Below are 22219 nucleotides of genomic sequence, written 5' to 3'. Positions count from 1 at the left end.
TTAATGTACCAATGACAACGGTTTATTAGAAATAAATTTGATTATTAGCATTATTTTCTCCCCATTGATTTTTTCTATTTCTAAAAACTATAAATATGCACAGCATAAAATTTACCATTTTAACATTTTTAGGTGTACAGTTTGGTGTGGTATTAAGTACATCCACATTTCCCATTAATTTTTAAAGAGAAGGCCAGCAAATCCTATTTTTTAATAGGATTGGGGGGAGGGGTACTGGTGGGACTGAAAAGGTAGTTAGCAGTAACAACCTGAAAATAAACAAAGGAAATGTCTACATTAGAGAAAAATTTGTCCAACGGGAACTTATAGGATACTATTTTAATCTATGATGATCCAAGACAGAATTTTACTAAAGTGCCACATGTTTTACAAAATAAATTTTTAGCTTCCTATACATCTCAAAATATAACCTAATAAAATTCTGGAAAATCATGCACGATAAAGCAAAAAACTTAGTCATCTTATTACTATATTAAAAGTATTTATTATACAAAAGTATGAGACTGAAGAAAATGCAAGTTGTCTACTAGATTTGAAATTGAGTGAATTTATTTTTAAAAGGAGAATAAAAGCCCAACTGGTTAGTACATAAAAGCTATAGGTTTATGTACCAAGCGTGGACAAAAAGATTCCTACAAATTCGCCCAGCAAAGCAAAGCAGCTCAATCTGACCCCAGCAAGGCAGGCCCTGCTGCACAACACACGGGCAGAAACTTTAGGCTAGATGTGAACAACTAGTTTGGGACCCAAGTCATATATAAGCCCATTTTTTTCATCTTTAAAAAGGAAATGACAACAAGTCTCATCCGTGGATTTTTAGCTATGCCATAAAATTTAACTTATTTTGAGGTACTGTTACCATTTTTATTAGAAATTTAACTACTTGTTGAGTAAGACATATTAGAGATATGATTCAGGAACAGATCTGAAGCAAGTCCAATTTACATGAATCTGACCTTATTTGAGAACCACTTCTAAGCACTTAGTCATTTAACAATATTTACTGAGTGCCTATTTTAAGCACTCGGCATACACAATTAGCAAAACGGGCCAGGTCTATAGATTGCACATTCCAGTAAAGGGTTATTAATTAACTATCTTCCTGATGCTAAGTCTAATCTACCCACTGACTAAAGATTCAGATAATGGCCAAGAAAGGAGGAGGCGAAAAGAACAATTTTCTACTGGCAAGATATTTTCTGCAGAGGCAACAATAGGTCTTGAGTTGAAGGGGGAGCTACGAAAAAGCACTTTTATAACAGGACAGAAAACTAAGTGAGACAACGAGGATGAGCGCACTTGAGACAACTCTTCAGAGGCTGCAGGTCATTCTGCACTTGCCCAGGGGGTCGTGTCTGCCTTTCAGCCCTCTCTGTTGGAGGTCGGCCACTATCACTGCTGTGTCTTTCACAACAAGGAAACCACAGTAAGCAACAGCTCTGCGAAACATACCATCGGCATCATCTGAATCTTCATCTTCGTCCCCGTCTTTAGACTTCCTCTTAGAAGCGGGTCGACACCTGAGAGCGTCCTGTGAGGACAAGTGACGGAAGTACCCTTGAGAGAAGAGCTCGGTCTCATCCTCTTCCTCCTCCTCCTGGTCAATCTCAAACGTGGGTTCTAATCTTGGCATCGGCCTCTCGGAGTCAGAGTCTTCAAAAGGCTCGTCTAAGACCTCCGTGGTCTCAGAAATGGTTTCTGTGACCACACTGCTATTGTGGTGTTTGCGCTTTCGGACTCGCCTTCTTCGGTGAAGAATTGGTTTCTATTTAAAAGAGAAAGGAGCATTTTATTTACAGTAAAGAATGCTATCATTTCCATTAGTAACATGATTAATAGTTTTTAAACCTGCTAGAATTAGCACATACAAAATGAATAGGCCGTTTGCCAAAAGACATTTTGAATATTATTTCAAAATACTATAGTAAAAGATAAAAAATACTATAGTAAGATACTATACATACATAAAGTGTCACAGATACAAAGTATCACTGAATACAACTTTGTAAAAGAATAGACAGGCATGCCTCGAGAGTAGATATTAACATTCCCTTACTAACAGTTCAGTTAAATTTAGCACCCTAGGGAAGCTGCCTATTTCAGAAATGACACAGTGGCTAGTCCCTTAACTTCTCTTTTCCTCAAAAGAAAAAAAGAAATAAAACACTCTTCGTCTCACAGCTCCACTGCGCAGGTCAGCAGAACCACCAGGAAGGCTGCTATCCACAAAGAGTTACAGTGGAGCCTGGAAATCCGTACAGGTCTCCTTGGTGGCCGTGAGCATTCAGAAGTAAAAGAACTCTGTTATTGGGACCTGGTACATTAGGTACAGTTTTGTACTAGGGTTGATCTAACACCTTGAATCACATGAAAGATATCACAAAATAACACTGTATCACCAAAACTGATCTAATTCAATCCCCTCATTCTAGAGAGGCCAGAGAAGTTACAGGACTTGCTTTAAGGTCATATCCAGTCAGTACAGAAATGGCTGTAAAACAGTTTCTGACTCCTAGTCAAGCGAATCTCTTCAAAAACTTCAAAAGTATCCTGTACATGATCTCACTGCCTGTTATAATATTCTCTTTTTACACAGGGAAATAGCACAATTTTATTTTATAAAAAGGCAATATAAGTCTAGGATGGCAAAGATATATTCTTCATGGTCACGTAACGAACAGCAGGTTAATCATTTTTTCTCCACTTCAAATTTACTAGTTTTCTAGTTGAGAAGACAATTTTCCAACTAGGTTAAACATGGACTTGCTCTGAGGAGAAATGGCTGATCCTAGGACTGGGGCATGAAATACACAAGATGAACCTGGAACATTTTGTAGAACCAGAATGTAACGAAGTGCTCAAAACAAAACAAACCAAAAAAACTTCACAATGTTGAGGGTACGTATGTTGAAGAGACACAGGAGCAAACCTGAAAGAACTCCTCACAGCCAAGGCTGGAACAATTTGAGCATCAAATTAGTAAGGTGGTAGAACTGGATTATAACTTGAAGTATAAAGTAAATATCTATGAGTCCATACTGACATAAATAAATGCTTGAATCAAGAAATAGATGGGGAAAAATGGATAAATCTCCCAAGCAGAATTCCAAATAATTAACACGATATTCTGCTCTTAGGCAGTAGAGCCTAACTCCCTGTATCTTAAGTGTGGGCTGTAGGCAGTAACTTCCTTTCAAAGAATACAGTATGGAAAAGAGTTTGAAAAAAGGAGTAACTTTACAGTAGAGAAACCTGACAAACCTGATACCTGGAGCCAGGCGACCGGGGTTAACGTGGACGTGAACAGTGAGAAGTCACACTGACAGCAGATACCCTGGTATTTGGTAATCGGTACGGACTGACGGCAGATACCCTTACATGATGTGATGAGAACGGCACTTTACCTCTGGGGCCTTCTTCCCCAAAACACATCACCCCATTTTACTATCATAAGGGGCATTCTACAAAATCTAGCCAGCACTCCTCAAACCTGGCAAGGCCTTCAAAAACAAGTAGTCTGAGAAACCGTCACCAATAAGGGGGCCTAAAGAGACATGACGACTAAACGTAAGATGGTGTGCTGGGGCAGGAGAGGACATTAGGGAAAACAGAGGAAAGCTGAAGGAAGTATGGACTCTAGCTAAAAATGCATCAGTACTGGTTCACTATTTGTGACAAATGTACCATACCAAGGTAAAAGGTTAATAACAGGGGAAACTGGGGAATATAGGAACTCTTTGTACTTTCTTTGCAATAAATTTGTAAATCTAAAACTGTTCTAAAATGGAAAGCTCATTCTTTAATAAACAGCCCTATCTTCTTTTTTTTTAAGGTTCTGCTAGGGAAAAGAATGATTTTATTGCTCCGGATGAAAGCTGTCACCTCACTAGCACAGAATGGCTCATCCAGAGAGCTGACACACTTCTGTCTGGCTGGTGTGCAGCGATGTTTAGAGTTCACTCCATAGCCTGGGAGATTTCTGGTATACAGATGAACAGAGTTCACTGTCATCATCACACAGTGTTTACTAACGATCTGGTTATCATTCAACCTTTGCAAGATGATGAAATATAGTTTAGAAAATACTTTTAAAACAAAGTTAAGTCAAACCCCTGGAGGGTTGGAGAGGAGAGCGAGAAGGGAGGACCGAGGACGGGGAGACAGCACCGCCTGGGGTGAGAAGAACGGCTTCACTCGGAGCATCGCAATACAGGGCACCGTTACGCCCACTTTCCATCCAACTGTGTAGTGGTTTCCCCTCCTTTTCTAACAGAAGCATTTCTAATCTGTACGTTTTGTTTGTTTGTGTTTGGCCACACTACGTGGCATGCGGGATCTTAGTTCCCCAACCACGAATCAAACCCGTGCCCCCTGCGGTGGAAGCGCAGTGTCTTAACCACTGGACCACCAGGGAAGTCCCTGTACGTTTTTTTTTAAATCCCTGAAAAGTCATACTTTGAAATCAAACCAGCAAGCCGAAAACAGTCTGTCAGCCCTTAAATAAGTTTATGACTTCTAAGTGAACTCCCATGAACCAAAGAAGTCATGTGCACATTTCAAATGTTCACTGAGAACATCATATGCTACAACATACTGAGGCTTGAAGCGGAAAGGCTAACACACTATGGATTAACTCCAGGACAGCACAGAGACGGGCCCCACCTTCCGCTTCAGCGTGGGCTTGGTGAGGACCGGGGGCGAGCTGGACCGCGGGCTCTCGGGCTCCCCCTCCTCCTCACTGCTCTCGCTGCAGCCCCGCAGGAGGGCCCTGTCCCCATCGCTGTAGCGACCTTCGCTGTAGCGACGGGGCAGCCTGTCGTGGCTTTCTGGCGGCCCACACTTCAGAGGCTCGGGGCTTCTCTTGAGCGGTCCTCGCCAGAGCTCGAGCCCCTCACTCGGTCTTCTTTTGGGACCATCTGGCTTCCCGTCCTGGCTCTGCTGCTCCTGCGAGGCTGCCGGCTGCTCCTGGCTTTCCGGGTACTGTTCTTGGCAGGTTTCTGATGTGTCCTCACAGTCTCCATACTGCTCCGCAGGAGCTGATGTCTCTTCCAAAAGCAGTTTCGAATCCTCATCACCAAAGCGCTCCTGGGCTTTTCTGTTCTTCCTCCTCCAGCGGCCTCTCCGCGATGGCTGATTATTGGCAGGAAGACTGTCACGGGGAAGGAGCTGTTTGTTCAAACGCGCAGAACTGGCTGGTGCCGTAACTTCTGGTTTCTTTTCACTTTCTACCGAAGCATAAGAATCTTGTTCTTTGTTCTCACGAGATGCAGACTTCCCCACCTAATTTTAGAAAATAAAGCCATGGTGGTTAATTTTCAGTCTTATTTGGTTATATCTCCTATTCTGACCTTTTAAATACTGAGATAAAGAAAAGAAAACAGAGCTTTAAAGAGAAAGTTATTAATTACTTAATGGCTAACATAAATATCTGTTATGTGTTAGGCACTGTTTTAAATGCTATATGGGTATAATTCACACCAATTACATGAAGTATTATTATTATTATATCCCCATTTTACAAATGACGTAACTGAGGCACAGAAAATGTAAGTAACTTGCCCCAGGTCATGCAATGGCAAATGAAGAAGCTGGGATATAAACCCAGACAGTCTGATCCAAGAGTCAGTGCTCTTAACTGCTATACAATACCATATTCAATAAACAAAGTGAATATTATTATTCTTATAATCTAGTAAATGTTAAATGAGATAGTTTATGAAATTTCTCAGAAACAGAAATTTATAAACAGAGGAGAAGGACTCTGGGGCATGGGCAAGAGAAAGAGGATGCTCAAAAAATGAAAGAAAATTTCTGTAATTATTTTGACTTATTTTATTCTGAATATTTTATTTTATTTTGAAAATTACACTAAACAGGGGCATGAAACTTTATGTTTATCAAAGGAGGACACAGATTTTTAAAGGATGAAAAGCACTGCTTTAAAGAATAGAACAGAGACAAGTACACATCACATGAAGAAAAATATTGAAAATGATGTAGTACTGTCCCTCATTAACCCTTTAATGGCTAGAGACACCGAACTATTTGGTGCTCTATTAGAAAACACGCATCTGTTTATTTCCTTAATGTTTTAAGGAAAATGGATCTTCATTTTATTTTAAACAATGGTCAGATTTAGATTCAATTCAGATTCCTCAATTCCTATACAGCTTCAAATTTAGCTGCTTATTGGCACTGTGATAAGAAATATTTACTCATAAGTAACATATTATAACAAATTTAAAGGTTTCCTAATGATACAAGGCTTAAAAATATAGAAAGAAGTAAACAAAACCCAGTCTTCCTGAAATTTCTACCACTTAAATAAACTCAGAAACTCTAATGTGAATTTATGGTGTTAAACAGTTTAAGATATCATTATAGGTACATCACAAACACTCATGAAAACCAAAATATGCTCTTGTATCACCAACAACAGGGACCATTCGTGCCCTTACACTCGGCTCTAATTCTCCTTCCTGGCTCTGAGGCTCTTCCTGTTCTCCTTCCTCTTCCTCCTCCTCCTCCTCTTCTTCCTCCTCCTCCTCCTCTTCCTCCTCCTCCTCCTCCTCCTCCTCCGAGACGACGGAATTGGAGACTATGACAGGAGTCCAGCGCAAACACTCTGGATCTACATCCACGGGCCGCAGATTCAGCTGAAGCTTTGCCATGTGATCTTGGATAAGTTTTTCCCGGCGGATAATCACAAATCTGAAACCAGAGAAAAGTTTATAGCAATCAACGACGCACAAGGAGTACCAAACAATGAATATGGAGCTACACCCTCAGAAAGCCCTGGAGATAAATGCTTCACAAAAAGCCTGCCTGGGAAGACACCACCACTGAGATGGCTCAGAATATGAAATGGACAAACACTTCACACTCAACTAGAGCGAGGGATGAGGTTGTTTCAGCCACTTCCCATTCTCACACTTCCCACCTCTGAAACTTCTGCTACTCTCCTGTACTCTATCTTTTACTCTCCTGTACTCTTATCTCTTACTCTCCTGTACTCTTTTACTCTCCATCTTTCTAGCCCAAATGCCTCCTTTCTTTGTGACCTTTTCTCAACCACACTAGAAAAGGGTAAGCTGTCCTTCCTTTGACCTGTATTTCTTTTGTCCCATTTGTATGGAAATTAATCAAGGGTGTATTTTATTTGACACTATTTCCACAGTTGTTACTTCTTGTATGGCGAAGGAGCTCCCAATAAATAAAATAAAAGATTCAGTAGCTTAGGTCCAAAAGTTAGAAGGAAGACCAGAAAAGAAGTTAAAAAAAAATATGGTCAATAGTATAAAATACAGAAAGGAAAATGATGTCTCAGTATCACCAAGTACACCATTTGTATTAGTTTATGTCCTTTAATTGATAATTTGGCTGTCCGATCCAAAACCTTCCACCTAATTATCTTTCAAAGGTTATACAAAGGGATGTGATACTCACTGGTCACTCCGGAAGTCCAGCATTCGCAGGTGGTGGAGTGTGGAAGTAATGTCTTGAGGGCAGATTCCAGTCAACTTACTTAACTTCTTGATGCTGATCTGCTTGTCATTTTGGTGATAAAGGCACTCCAATATGACACTTTTCCAATAAGCCATGTAGGAGAGACGACCGAGGTCGGATAACGGTTTCTCTGGAGACCCCGCTTGGCCTTCACGCTTTGATAACAAATAACCTAAAGAAACCCCCAAATCACAGGTATGTCAGAGAGCCTAAAAGAGGGCAGTTTACAAAAATAACAAGCCCCTCTTCCACAATCAATCCAAGTATCATAGGCTACAATTTCAAAAGTAAATTCCTTCAAGCAAAAGAACAAAATTACAAAACCACTTGAAAACAAACTTGCAGGAAGATAACATAATTTGTATACACCGAACATTAAGTTAGTATTACTTTGTCTACAGTTAATATAAATCACACTGTTAGAATATTCAAACTGTTAAAAATCAGAACTTCACATTAATAGGCAAGAATGCTTTTTATTCAATGTACAAGGAGGGGAACCACCCTTGCACGTTTTATTTCGACCGCTAGATGGCAACAGATTTACACGAATTGCACAATACAAAAGAATGCCTTTAGTTTTTACATAACCCTATCTATGAAGATTGCAGTTCTTCTGTGAGTGATTTAGATGACGATTTCTCACTTCAACCAAAGCTCTCCTCACAATTACCTGTCACCCTAATTCCTGGTGAGCAAGAATGTCAGTGTGCGAGTGTCACTGTGCATGGTGGTGGTATTACTTTGTCCTCTTGTCCAGTGCGTGAGTGTCAAGAACAGGAAAAGAAAGGCATAAATTCTAAGGGAAATCACTCTAAGAATGGTAATGTGGGAAAATACACTGCATTAAAATAAATACTGTAATCATACAATTATTTGTATATCTCAAAAAAATGACTAATGCATAATAAAATATTTTCCCCTAACTTTGCTACTTAATGGCGTACATGTCCAATCATGAGTCCTATTTCAAAACAATATACTGATATTAAAGGAAATAATCTGAGTTTTACCCTCTACTATTAGTTGGAAAAAAAACACCAAGAAAATGTAAAAAATAACCAATGGCACATACTTCCAATAAAATATAGTCAGGAGCACGGTGAATAAGCTTCACTGGTCTGCATGAGAATTAATACTAGTGATGTAATCATCTGATATTTAGAAGAATTTCCTGTATCAAAATCCTTAGTTTAACCGTTACTTCTTTAAATATTATTTAAATATTATTATTTATTTAAATATTATTCCTTTAAATATTATTTTTAGCAATTATCTGAGGGAAAATATGCCCTCAAATACCACTATTTTATAATCAATATAAAATTTACCTCAAACATACATTTACTTCCTAAGCAAGATTATCAATGTATAAAACAAAATGCAGGGCTTCCCTGGTGGCGCAGTGGTTAAGAATCCGCCTGCCAACGCAGGGGACACAGGTTTGAGCCCTGGTCCGGGAAGATCCCACATGCCGCAGAGCAACTAAGCCCATGCGCCACAACTACTGAGCCCATGTGCCACAACTACTGAAGCCCACACGCCTAGAGCCCATGCTCCGCAACAAGAGAAGCCACCGCAATGAGAAGCCCGCGCACCGCAACGAAGGCTAGCCCCCGCTCACTGCAACTAGGAGAAAGCCTGCGCGCAGCGACGAAGACCCAACAAACACAGCCAAAAATAAATAAATAAATTTATATATTTTTAAAAAACAACAAATTGCAAGTTCCACAATAACCTTTTTTTAGAACTGTTAGCTTTCAATTTTAACTCAAATTTTTCACTGTATCATTTACTTCTAAAATTTTTAAAGGTGCATAGCATATTTTTAACCACTAGGTAGAGCCTGTAACTAAAAAAACGATGCAGACACACATTTTCTCAGATAACTGGGCAATAAACAGAGGGCAGGTGCTGCACTTCTTTATTTGTACTAATTTAAGTAGTTCTACAGTGTTTTTAATATTGTTGTGAGAATTAACTGCATAAAACAGAACTAAGTTCTGTTGTAAATTAATAGCTGCAAATTAAAACTATTTGCTATAGATCACACAGAAGCTCATATCCAATATTAGCTATTTTTGAAATATTCACATGCAACCAAAAGAAAAAAAATGTTCATGGCCTTAGGCTTTAAAGTTCCACTCAGCAGGACTTCCCTGGTGGCACAGTCGTTGAGAATCTGCCTGCTAATGCAGGGGACACGGGTTCGAGCCCTGGTCTGGGAAGATCCCACATGCCGTGGAGCAACTAGGCCCGTGAGCCACAACTACTGAGCCTGCGCGTCTGGAGCCTGTGCTCGGCAACAAGAGAGGCCGCGACAGTGAGAGGCTCGCGCACCACGATGAAGAGTGGCCCCCACTTGCCACAACTAGAGAAAGCCCTCGCACAGAATCGAAGACCCAACACAGCCAAAAATAAATAAATAAATTAATAAATTAAAGTACCCTTAATTTTAAAGAAAAAGAAAAGTTCCACTCAGCAATATGACAAAAGATACAAGCAACCAATAAATCATCTGCAAATCTTTAAACACACACACACACTCACACTCACTCTCTCTCTCTCTCTCTCTCTCTCTCTCTCTCTCCCCACAGGAAGAGACAATGAGCAATTCTGTTACTCTGATCCTTACTGAAATCGATGAGAAACCTGCCATAGCCCTTGCGTTGGTACTGGGGAAGAATCATTATACAGGAAACGTTGTACTTCTGCTGGCAGTGCTTTTCCTGGTGGAGAAAACAAAAGCCAAGTTTTTGGCTGGTAAGACTAAACACTGATGCTAATTTTCAAGAAACAAAGACCAATAGTCAAAACCACAGCCCTGGTCCTTTGGGAATAGCAATGCACATCAAGAGAAAAACACCCCTCTGGGAGGAGAAAGGACACGGTTAAGTCACTGCCATTACCCACAAAGCAACCATACCAGGAGAATAAAAATATAAAATGGAATGATGCCACCCAACACCAAGTGCAACTCAAAAACAGTATGTCAATGCCTGAGGTGAGCAGAGGAATCCGAGTCCCAACGGATCTGCAAAGCTACAAATGGTGTGTCAGTGTGGCACCCTAGAAGTGGGATGATTCATCACCAAAGTTTCTTTTATTTCCCTTTTTGGTGCTACATAGGGTGGGTATAAATACACTTTTATAAATCAAGCAATATATTTAAAATTATATTTAACTATTGAAACAGCCTAATAACAGAACTAGGACTTTTCACTTAACTATCTTTATACACTTAGATTTTACCATGGGCTTGCTTAAATGAAAGTACATCTTTTACATTGTTTGACTACAAAATAAACTTTTTTTTCTCCCCAAGAGAATGAAAAATTGAAGGAGAGAAAATACCCTTTAATAAAAATGGCTTCCTAAAAATTCTTACGTCTATGCCTAAAATGCAAATTAGGAAGAGATTTAAAATGAGAAAGAACTCAGAGAGGTAATGACTCTGTTTATTTCACGAGTTCTATCTATCATCACCATGGGAGTAGAAGTCATAGAAGCTCTCCCTCTGGGTAAGCAGTTCATGTTCCCAGCAGAGTACAGTCTGTTGAACATTACTAGGCACCTGCTGGTACCAGGTAAGTTTCTCAATGTTCCTTCTGTTTCCCTTTCCAGAAAGCCAGATGGAACCCAGAGGTGCTGCATCCTGTAGTGTCTCCTAGTGAGAACCAGCAAAGATCGTTTCAGATTTCCATACAAATTCAAAAAAAATTTAAGCTGATATACTTACTTTAGAAAAATAGCCAACAAGGTGGCAGCCCTTGACATCATTCTGGGTTAGTACATAAAAAAGAAATGGCTCCACGTCATAATAGAGTGTTTTGTGGTCAAGAAACAATTTTGCCAAGAGACACAGGTTCTGACAATAAATGGTACTCACATTCCCATCAACCTAGAGGAAAAAAATAGACAAAATGGTCAGCAGGGTGTCTCTTTAGTTCTAGAATAACACACATCAGAAACAAGCATCTGTGGGTACCCACAGTCCAGCCTAAGAGGAGCTGGCAGCTATCAGAACAAAATGGACCTGGAAGCTGTCCTTTGAAACGGCAGAGTACAGTGCCTGCTATTTTAAGACAACTAAATATATAAAACACTGCACTTCAACAAAGCATGAAAAGTCTAGACAAGGAGGTGATGGCCAGTTTTAAAAATAGCACTTTTTGCTTTTATAACAAGATTGACTACAGGAATCCTTCAGATGGCAAGCTGATCTGATGTATTTTTTAAAGTATTTAATTCAACAAAAGATCTAAATGCAACCTCTCTTCTAAAATACATATATGCAAGGTAAAACTATAGTTTAATCTGTGCCAGCAGCTAGAAGCAATGTAATCTGACTGCCATGATGAGATTTCCCCCAAATAAAGCTACTCAAGGGATTATTATCTATTGTCAGAAGCACCAAGCAGGTTCCCTAGGCAGCAACCTGGCAAGTGAGGTATTTCTTGGACTCCAGTTGGCCAAGATCAGGAGGACTAGGCTATATGCTCCCAATACCCCTGCAATTCTTGGCATTGCTGGAGCCAGCTCTTTTATGAAAATGCCAACAATTGCCTACATCAGACCCAAAGACACTGACATTTCAAGACTGCAATTTCTTTAGCAATTTAAGTATTTATTGTACACCACACCCTTTCCCTCCCCACGAGGTCAAGAGCTCCTCTATTCCTCACCTAAAATAAAGGCTTTGGGAAGATGAGGAAAGTGAGGGATGGAATAGTTCCCGACAATCTGAAATTCTATCATCATAGTAATTAACAGAACTGAGCACATGGCAGGTACTCAATTAATACTTGGCAATTAAACCACAGAACTGAGATCAAGAAATTAAAAACCACTACTAACAACACAGAATCACAGATGTAGCGTGAGTCATACAACCATGATGCAGTCAGGAAATATATTAAGATTTATTCAATATACAGCTATTACACATACCTCTACACAATATTCCTTTAAATAGAGCAGTAGAAATCTTTTCATTTAAGTGTCATATTTCATAGATTCTAAGACACAATCTTATCACATCTAAACATAAGTAAAATCTGTTGGCAATTAATAATCGAATGGAGTTTGATCATAATTAGCAGTACCTTTACCTTCTCAGTGGTACATAAAATAAGATATATTACAACTGATGTCTTTGATTCAATGAAATACAGAATAGTTTATTCAGAGATCAAGCTTGTGAACTGGGTACCACTTAGATTGGCCTAATTCTGCTTCTCCCTCATACAGCTGAACTACTGACTCAGTAGTGAATGAACAACAGTAAAATAACATTTCCAAAAAAAAAAAATCAAGTTGTGCAATTAAAGTACAGGTGGCACTGTACTTGAAATGGGTAGGAAGACAACTACTAAACATCTTCTACTTTACCTCAAAGACAGAAATGTTATTCTTTCTATAAATCTCATTAGCAGGAGGATGGAACCAACCACATTTCTTCATGTGCTGCTGTAGGATAGTTCTACTTTTCATATATTTTAGACAGAATTCACAGAGATACAACTTAGGCAGCCTGTAAAAAATAATTACACAAATAAGAGGGCTTTATATTTTATAAGACTTTAAACTTTCATCACTATTCTTTTCTGATTCTCATTACTACCCAGGTAAAAAGGTAAAGAATGTATCATTATCCCCATTAACCAAATGAAAAAAAGGAAAAACTAAAACTAAAGATAAAACTAAGTTGAATAACAGGACCCAACTAATTAACGGCAAGAAGGCAGGGGTGAGAATCAATTCACCCAATTCAGTGCTCCTCCTATTAGACTAATACTTTGCAGTCTTTTTAAGTTATCCACGGGACAGACATGAACATCTCACCTTCTCTACTCCGTGATAATCTCCAGTAAGTAAAAAGTCAAGTCTACCTTGAGAACACACCAGTAAGTGAAGAAGATTTTGTTATGCTATATATTCTTTCTTCCTTTATTTGGTCATTCACTCATTAATTTCAGAAAATGATTTATTGAATACTATCAGGCTCCTGTGCTAGGTATACTAGGTACAGAGTGCTGAGTAAGATGGACATATAGTAGGTATTATAAAAGCAGATTTTATATATCTTTTTAAGTATAAAATTATAATATGTTTTTTTCAAGTTAGGACATACTACACTACCTCCTTCCTTCCACCCCTGAAATTCTGGCTTCCTCTCTAGTTAAATATCACATTAAATCCTGCAACTCAAAAGTCTATTTTTCAAGGTGAAATAAAATTTCCATTTATTCATTCACATATTCTCTGTTATAGTCATATCATTTATATTTATTCAACAGTCTTTCTATTTTAGCCGTAGTTTAACAGGATTTCTTCCATATAATGTCCCTTTTATGAGGAGCTAGGCAACAAAGTGATGAGATCAGTTCATAAAGTAACAGAAGGAACATAGCCTAAACTAAAACCCAGTGGCTTTTATATGTGTTTTAGTCTGAATTGAGAAGACTCCTGATGGCTCTCTATTATAAAATATACACCCCATGTATCCTCAGCACAGAGGCTTCCCTGCATCCTGAACTGTGTCCAAAACTGGTAAGCAAGCCTTGGTAAGCTAAGATCTGATCCTACAATGAAAACTGCATATGTGAAAATACTGGATGATATGACAAAAAATATAATCCAAATAAAATATGGTATCTTCCCTCATATAAATAAGTACTGAGGCTGAAGGAAATTTTTAAAAAACCAAAAAACCTCATTAATTTAGTGTCGCCATCAGTTTAGATAGCTATGCTTTAAAAAGATTAATCTGGAATTAAAGAAAAAGTAGATTAATGTACAAAAATGTTTACTTTGTTAACGTGTGAAGACCATAACTATTTTTTCAAGTTCTACTTTAGAAGCAGCTTTTGAAGCATATTTATCTGAAAACATCTAACATTCAACTAAAGCCTTTCCCAGGTGTATTATGGAACACTAGTTCTGTATACACTTAAGTGTTTCATGCTCAAGTAAAGTGGGAAAAGGCATGTGATTAATTTTTTCTTCTCCCTTGGGGATTCACAATGTGTATTAATTCCTTCTCTACAATCCCACATCTTATTTTTAAAACTGCCATTCAGCACACTAAAAGCTTCCATGGAACTGCTGTGGTATATAATATTTCTAAATGTCTACAATATGTAACACAAAAATAATATCTAATATTAGTCAAACTCAAACAACCCGAAATTATATCATTAGTACAAAAATAAGCCATTCCAAAATAAAGTACTGAGTGAAACAAATAATGACTGACATTACAAATAAAAGCAGAAGCCAAGAGCACAGAAAAGAAAGGCTTCCTAGGCCACTCTGCTTACTTCCCTTGCATGTTGCCTCAAACTACTCAGAGAAGGAATGACAGCAGGATAAACAGCTTTTTCCTTCTTTCCCACCAGAACTGAAAAAACCTCAAAATGAAATGGCCCCAGTTGAATACTTCATCATCTAATGTGGGCACTAAATGTATTAACTGAGTCTCAAAGCTGACCCACAACTGCCAGCCTGTCTTCCTGAATATCTTGGATTTTGAACAATTTCTTCTTCAAAGGAAGGTGGAAGAATGAGGTTCTCCCTATAAATGTACCTAATGGCATCCTCCTCCCTGCAACTACTCTCCTACTTACCTATTCTTTACCTGTTCTAAATTCTCAATGAGCTATATCTAGAGGAGACAAAAGCTCTTTGAAAAGATACATGAACCTCAATGTTCATAGCAGCACTATTTACAATAGCCCAGACATGCAAGCAACCCGAGTGCACATCATCAGAAGATGTGGTACATATACATATACACCCATATACATGCAACGGAATATTACTCAGCCATGAAGAAGAACGAGCTATTGTCATCTGCAGCAACATGCATGGACCTAGAGAATATCATACTAAGTGAAGTCAGACAGGGAAAGACAAATACTTTATGGTATCACTTATATGTGGAGTCTAAAAATGAATACAAATGAATCTACATACAAAACAGAAACAGATTCACAAACACAGAAAACAAACTTATGGTTACCGAAGGGGAAAGGGAGGGTGGAAGGGATAAATTAGGAATATGGGATTAAGAGATATAAACTATACATAAAATAGATAAGCAACAAGAATCTACTCTGTAGCACAGGGAACTATATTCATTATCTTGTAATAACCTATTGATATAATGGAAAATAATCTAATATATATCAAATTATTTATAATATATATAAATATATATAACAGAATCACTTTGCTGTACACCTGAAACTAATACAATATTGTAAATCAACTATACTTTAATAAAATAAATAAATAAATTCTCAATGACCAATTTTAACTTGTTGCAACATGAAGATAAAGAATCCTTGAGTGTAGGTTCAGTGTGACAGCTAAATATTACAAATAAATATTTCCTACAAGTGTGAATCTAAAAAACCTAAACAAAATTCTGAGCTTTTTGAAATAAGAAAGAAAGTAAGAGACAGAGAGATGGAGGGAGGGAGGGAAGAGAAGAGAGGGGAGGGGGAAGGGAAGGGGGGAGAGGAGGGAGGGGAAGGGAAGAGAGAAAGAACCAGTGACTTTTCCAGGTTACAATAATGACAAATGCCAACTTCAAGCTGTTTACTTGGAATAGCAAGATGTATGGCATTTTACTGATTATTTTTTTAAAAACTTCACTGGGCCTTATTACATGAAAACTAATAAAACAGAAGCAAGCATAATATGATCTAGTTTATTCTAAATCAGTTCCTGCTGAAAACATTCTTAAAGCCTCCTACTTATTTTTCTTTTTTTTATTGAGGTATGGTTGATGTACAATAAGTCCCAGGTGTACAACATTGTGATTCACAATTTTTAAAAGTTATACTCCATTTATAGTTATTATTAAAATATTGGCTATGTTCCCTGTCCTATAAAATATGTCATTAGCTTATTTATTTTATACATAGTAGTTTGCACCTCTTCATCTGCACCACTATCTTGCCCCTCCCCCTTCCCTCTCCCCACTGGTAACCACTAGTTTGTTCCCTGTGTCTGTGTGTCTATTTCTTTTTTGTTACATCCACTAGTTTATTTTTTAGATTCCACACATAAGTGATATCATATAGTATTTTTCTTTGTCTGACTTATTTACTAAGCATAATACCCTCCAAGTCCATCCATGTTGCTGCAAATGGCATTTCGTTCTTTTTTATGGCTGAGTGGTATTCCTTTGTTATATGTACATATATACATATACACACACACATACATACATAAAAAATGTTATATATACATAACATCTTCTTTATCCATTCATTTGTTGATGGACACTTAGGCTGCTTCTATGTCTTCGCTATTGTAAACAATGCTGCTATGAACATTGAGGTGCATATATCTTTTCGCTTTAATGTTTTTGTTTTCTTTGGACATATACCCAGAAGTGGAATTGTTGGATCATATGGTAGTTCTCTTTTTAGTTTTTTGAGGAACCTCCATACTGTTCTGCACAGTAACTGCACCAATTTAAATTCCCACCAACAGTGTACAATGGTTCTCTATCCTCCACATCCTCGCCAACATTTGTTATTTGTAGATTTTTTGACGATAGCCATTCTGACAGGCATGAGGTAATATCTCATTGTGGTTTTAATTTGCATTTCTCTAATGAGTAACAATGTTAAGCATCTTTTCACATGCCTGTTGGCCATCTGCATGTCTTCTTTGGAAAAATATCTATTCAGGTCTTCTGCCCATTTTTTAGTCAGCTTGGTTTTGGGGGTTTTTTTGTTTGTTTGATGTTGAGTTGTATGAGCTGTTTATATATTTTGGATATTAACCTCTTATTGGTCATATCATTTGCAAGTATTTTCTCCCATTCAGTAGGTTGTCTTTTCATTTTGTCAGTGGTTTCCTTTGCTGGGCAAAAGCTTTTAAGTTTAATTAGGTTTCATCTGTTTATTTTTGCTTTTGCTTCCTTTGCTTTAGGAGACAGATCCCCCCCCAAAACTGCTGTGATTTATGTCAAAGAGTGTTCCACCTATATTTTCTTCTGGAAGTTTTACGGTTTCAGGTCTTATCTTTAGGTCTTTAAACCATTTTGAGTTTATTTTTGTACCTGGCTTAAGAAAATTGTCTAGTTTCATTCTGTTGCATGTAGCTGTCCAGTCATCCCACAATCATTTACTGAAGAGACTGTCTTTTCCCCATTGTACATTCTTGCTTTGTCATAGATTAACTGACCATAAGTGTGTGGGTTTATTTCTGGGCTTTCTATCCTGTTCCACTGATCCGTGTGTCTGTTTTTGTGCCAGTACCATACTGTTTTGATTACTGTAGCTTTGTAGTATAGTCTGAAGTCAGGGAGCGTGATGCCTCCAGCTCTGTTTTACTTTCTCAAGATTGTTTTAGCTATTCAGGATCTTTTGTGTTTCTACACAAATTTTAAAGTTTTTGTTCCAGTTCTATGAAAAATGCCGTTCGTAATTTGATAGGGACTGCACTGAATCGGTAGATTGCCTGGCGTAATATGGTCATTTTTAACAATAATAATTCTTCTAATCCATGAACACAGTATATATCTTTCCATTTGTTTGTGTCATCTTCAACTGCTTTCATCAATGTCTTAATAGTTTTCTGAGTACATGTCTTTTACCTCCTTAGGTCTAGGTTTATTCCTAGGTATTTTATTCTTTTCGATGCGACTGTAAATGGGATTGTTTCCTTCATTTCTCTTTCTGATAGTTCACTGTTAGTGTACAGAAAGGCAACAAATTTCTGTATATTAATTTTGTATCCTGCAACTTTACCAAATTCATTGATGAGCTCTAGAAGTTTTTTGTGGCATCTTTAGGATTTTCTATGTATAGTATCATGTTATCTGCAAACAGTGACAGTTTTAATTCTTCCTTTCCAATTGGGATTCCTTTTATTTCTTTTGCTTGTCTGACTGCTGCAGCTTGGACTTCCAACACTCTGTTGAATAAAAGTGGTGAGTGGGCACCCTTGTCTTGTGATCTGAGAGGAAATGCTTTTGGCTTTCCATAACTGAGTATGAAATTAGCTGTGGGCTTATCATATATGGCCTTTATTATGTTGAGGTATGTTCCTTCTATGCCCACTTTCTGGAGAGTTTTTATCATAAATGGATGTTGAATTTTGTCAGAAGCTTTTTCTGCATCTGAGATGATTATATCGTTTTTCTTCTTCAATTTGCTAATGTGGTATATATCACACCAACTGATTTGCAGATACTGAAAAATCTCTGAATCCCTGGGATAAATCTCACTTGATTATTGCTTACAATCATTGTTTATGATCATTTTAATGTATTGTTGTATTTGGTTTGTTAGTATTTTGTTGAGGATTTTTGTATCTATGTTCATCAGTGATATTGGCCTGTAATTTTCTTTTCTTGTGGTATTTTTATCTGGTTTTGGTATCAGGGTGATGCTGGCCTCATAGAATGAGTTCAGAACCATTCTTTCCTCTGCAGTTTTTTGGAGTAGTTTGAGAAGGACAGGTGTTTACTCTTCACTAAATGTTTGGTAGAATTCATCTATTAAGCCATCTGGTCTTGGGGTTTTGTTTATTGGGAGTTGTTTTATTACTGATTCAATTTCATTACTGGGAATTGGTTTGTTCATATCTTCTATTTCTTCCTGCTTCAGCCTTGGGAGAGAGTAAATTTCTAGGAATTTTTCCATTTTTTCTAGGTTGTCCATTTGATTGGCATACAGTTGTTTGTCATAGTCTCTTATGATCCTTTGTATTTTAAAAGCCTCTTACTTTATTAAAACCAAGCCTACTGGGATGACACTGTTAGTCTAAAGGGAATCATCCAATAAAACTCCAGGAAAAAAACAAAATATTTCTTCTAGTAATAGTACAAACAGCTGCAGTTCTCTCATTGAAAAGATATTATCATATAGGAAAAACACTAGATCACATGAAATGAAATGCAGTTATTAAGATTATGAATACTCCCTGCCCTAAAGAATACTGCTGCGTGCTGCTTTCTGTCATCTTCTTCCTGAGAGCACCTCGGCCTTGACTATCAAGTTGGTGTATGGTCACTGTGATTAGCTGCATCATGGGGTATAGCCCCCATACTTGACATTTATTTTCAAGTCACCCATTACATGGACACCACAGTCTATGAAGTCAGGACTGGGCTGCAGCTTATTGTTTCCCTTACATCTAGGATGATGCAAATATTCTTCCTAGAAATTCCTACAATACCTTCTTGGCTTTTGAACATTGCCCAAGATAGTAGCAGTTTGTGTGACTTTTATAACAGGTCAACTTGTAGTAAAATTTTAATACAAATTCTATCAACTACTACTTAAGTCAAAGACTACGGTACAAGTCATCTAAGATCAATCTAGATATCAATGCTATATGGAGTAGTGAAGCACAGAGGTTAAAGGTTATGGCTATATGGTAAGAGAAGAGTGGGATTAAATCCTGGTTCTGCCACTTATAAACTGTATGGTCTTGAATATGTTTGCTAGGCCCTAGGCTGTAAAACGAAGAAAGCAATATCCACCTCACAGAATTATTCCAGAGATGTTCAGTCCAGTAGCAAGCTCAGTGAATGGTAACCATAGCTGCTATTATTTATAACTAATACTATGAATATTTTTATTCTCCTTTCACCCATTTTACATCATCATTTAATGGTCATGCAAGGACTTCAAGGATGCTGTTCTTTAGTAACTGGGGCTGTACATAATCTACGCATCAAATCAAGTCAGGAACAGGATCAAAAGGTAGAGCAAGGTTCTTAAGCTACTCAATAATGTGGGAATCTGCCTTCTTAGGATCTTAATATGATCTCGCAGCAAAGAGGTCATTAAGAAGCTAGGCTCTAAGCAGCTCAGGAGTAGAGGCTATCCCATGATCACAGTTCCTCTTGCCTCTAGCCCATCAATGTCATGTTTTTAAAGGTAGAGCAGGGCCCTCTATGGACCTGTCTATCATGTGTGTGCATAACATGGCCCTGTTGGAGAAACCTAGGGTTAAAACTCTGGTTTCTATTTTTCAACATCTGAGACTTAATCATACTGCTCCAAATGAAGCAGCATTATTGCTTCATTGCTGTTGTTTCATTTTGCTTTGTTTTTTTTTAAGTCATGGATGCAAGATTACTTAACATACACTACACACACAAATATCTGAATATTATGGGAGACAATGCATAATCCCACTTCCCAAAAGATTTTTCCTCCTGTGATCGTTTTTGTTTTTGCTCCAATTGTCCTATTTTGCATGCTTTAGGATTTGGAATTTTTTTTAAGTGTTTAAAACATTTAACAAGAAAATAATTTGAAGTAATTTAGCAGAGAATAATAGTCATTAACAAAGTAAAAATACAGGTTTATTATCTGGAAAACATAAGATCTCTAAACATTATAGTCAACTCAAGTTTAAAAGAACTCAGAAGTGAAACAAACCTAAACTCATTTTAAATAGATATATGTGGTTTTCTAACAATGTACTTAAAATTATGGATAGAAAAAGATCACAATTATAGATACTAAAGAGCTTATTAAATTACAGAATATTTTCTGAAGCAAAGTTCAGGGAACCCTCCACAATGGTGGATAAGGAAATGAATAGAAAATGTCTAAAATTCTACTTAAGAAAGTTGATGAATTTTACAGTTCTTACCCTACTGCTGCTTTCTATTACAATTCCTATTATACTTTTTTGGTTATTTATTTTTCTGCTGGCAATGTTTGTTCATTCTTTCGCTGACAACTAATCCTGTCAAAGCTGATTAAGAAGTCACGTTCTAGTGACAACCTCATCAGAACAAAAAGCACATTTTTGATGAGGCTTAATATCTTAAAATCAACAGCCTCATGGTTGGGTCCATTCTCATCTTCTCTCTATCTCCATTCCTTAGTACATGGAGTTCCTCTCCTCCCCTTGAGGGGAAGAGAGAAGGTGCCTGTGGTTCCAATCTCTGCACTACAATCCCTGGAACAGGTGACACATGTGTTGAACAAGCTTTCTTTTCTAAGTGAAGCACTCTTGTGATTTGGACAGCTCACTTAAAAATGGCAATAATTTATTTTAAATTACTATTACTTTAAATAATAATTTATTTATTAAAATAATTTATTTTAATGAAGGAATTAATTCCTCAACTTTGTTGTTCTTGATCATACAATATCCTGGCTACCCAGAACTCCTGAGGAGGAAATTGCACTGAATACCTGTGTTCTGTAGGTAGTTGAGGAATTTCCTTCCCTCTTTTAACATATATACATAAAGTAATATATAAATATAATTTAATCTTTTTAACAAACTCAGATTGTTGTTCTTCCATGAAATAAACAGAATGCTGCCTTAAAGATCCACCACAGAGTCTGGGGCTAACTGACCCTACAATAAATGGGTCTCAGTTTGCTGTGTTTCATGAGCTTTATGTTAGTTTCCTGGAGTTTTGCTTTCTCTCTCTCTCTCTCTTTTTCTTTTGGTCACTGAGGTCTAGGTCTGTAAGAACATTCTCATTCTTATTTTTCTATTTCTGTTAGACTTGGAAACCAGACAAGCAAGTTATTAAGTTACATGGAAAGAAAAAGTTTAAAAAAATACTGAGTTCTAGTTTTTTAACAAATATACTGGCCTATTCCCAGCTTCTTCGAAATAACCCATATTAAAGCACTGTGTATACTATAAAGCACTAAATAAATCACTGTCAGTATAATTATTTTGGCTA

The 22219-nt window shown here is 37.4% G+C and overlaps 1 protein-coding gene across 1 annotated transcript in view; it reads right to left on the bottom strand.

The window, feature by feature from the left end:
• The window catches only part of KAT6A (lysine acetyltransferase 6A), a 109081-nt gene that overhangs the window by 3362 nt on the left and 83500 nt on the right, over nt 1-22219 (bottom strand). The window contains exons 10-16 of the mRNA XM_082608492.1: nt 12919-13060; nt 11267-11428; nt 10163-10256; nt 7468-7699; nt 6480-6732; nt 4684-5301; nt 1474-1786 (exon numbers count right to left, since the gene is read on the bottom strand). Of these exons, the coding sequence (XP_082464618.1) occupies nt 1474-1786; nt 4684-5301; nt 6480-6732; nt 7468-7699; nt 10163-10256; nt 11267-11428; nt 12919-13060 (1814 nt within the window). The remainder of the gene's footprint in view (nt 1-1473; nt 1787-4683; nt 5302-6479; nt 6733-7467; nt 7700-10162; nt 10257-11266; nt 11429-12918; nt 13061-22219) is intronic.

Source organism: Mesoplodon mirus (assembly GCF_964341445.2).
Source record: "Mesoplodon mirus genome assembly, chromosome: 20".
In the NCBI taxonomy this organism is placed as follows: Eukaryota; Metazoa; Chordata; class Mammalia; order Artiodactyla; family Ziphiidae; genus Mesoplodon; species Mesoplodon mirus.
Note: the sequence above shows the minus strand (reverse complement) of the source record. Positions and strands in the feature narration are given on the sequence as shown.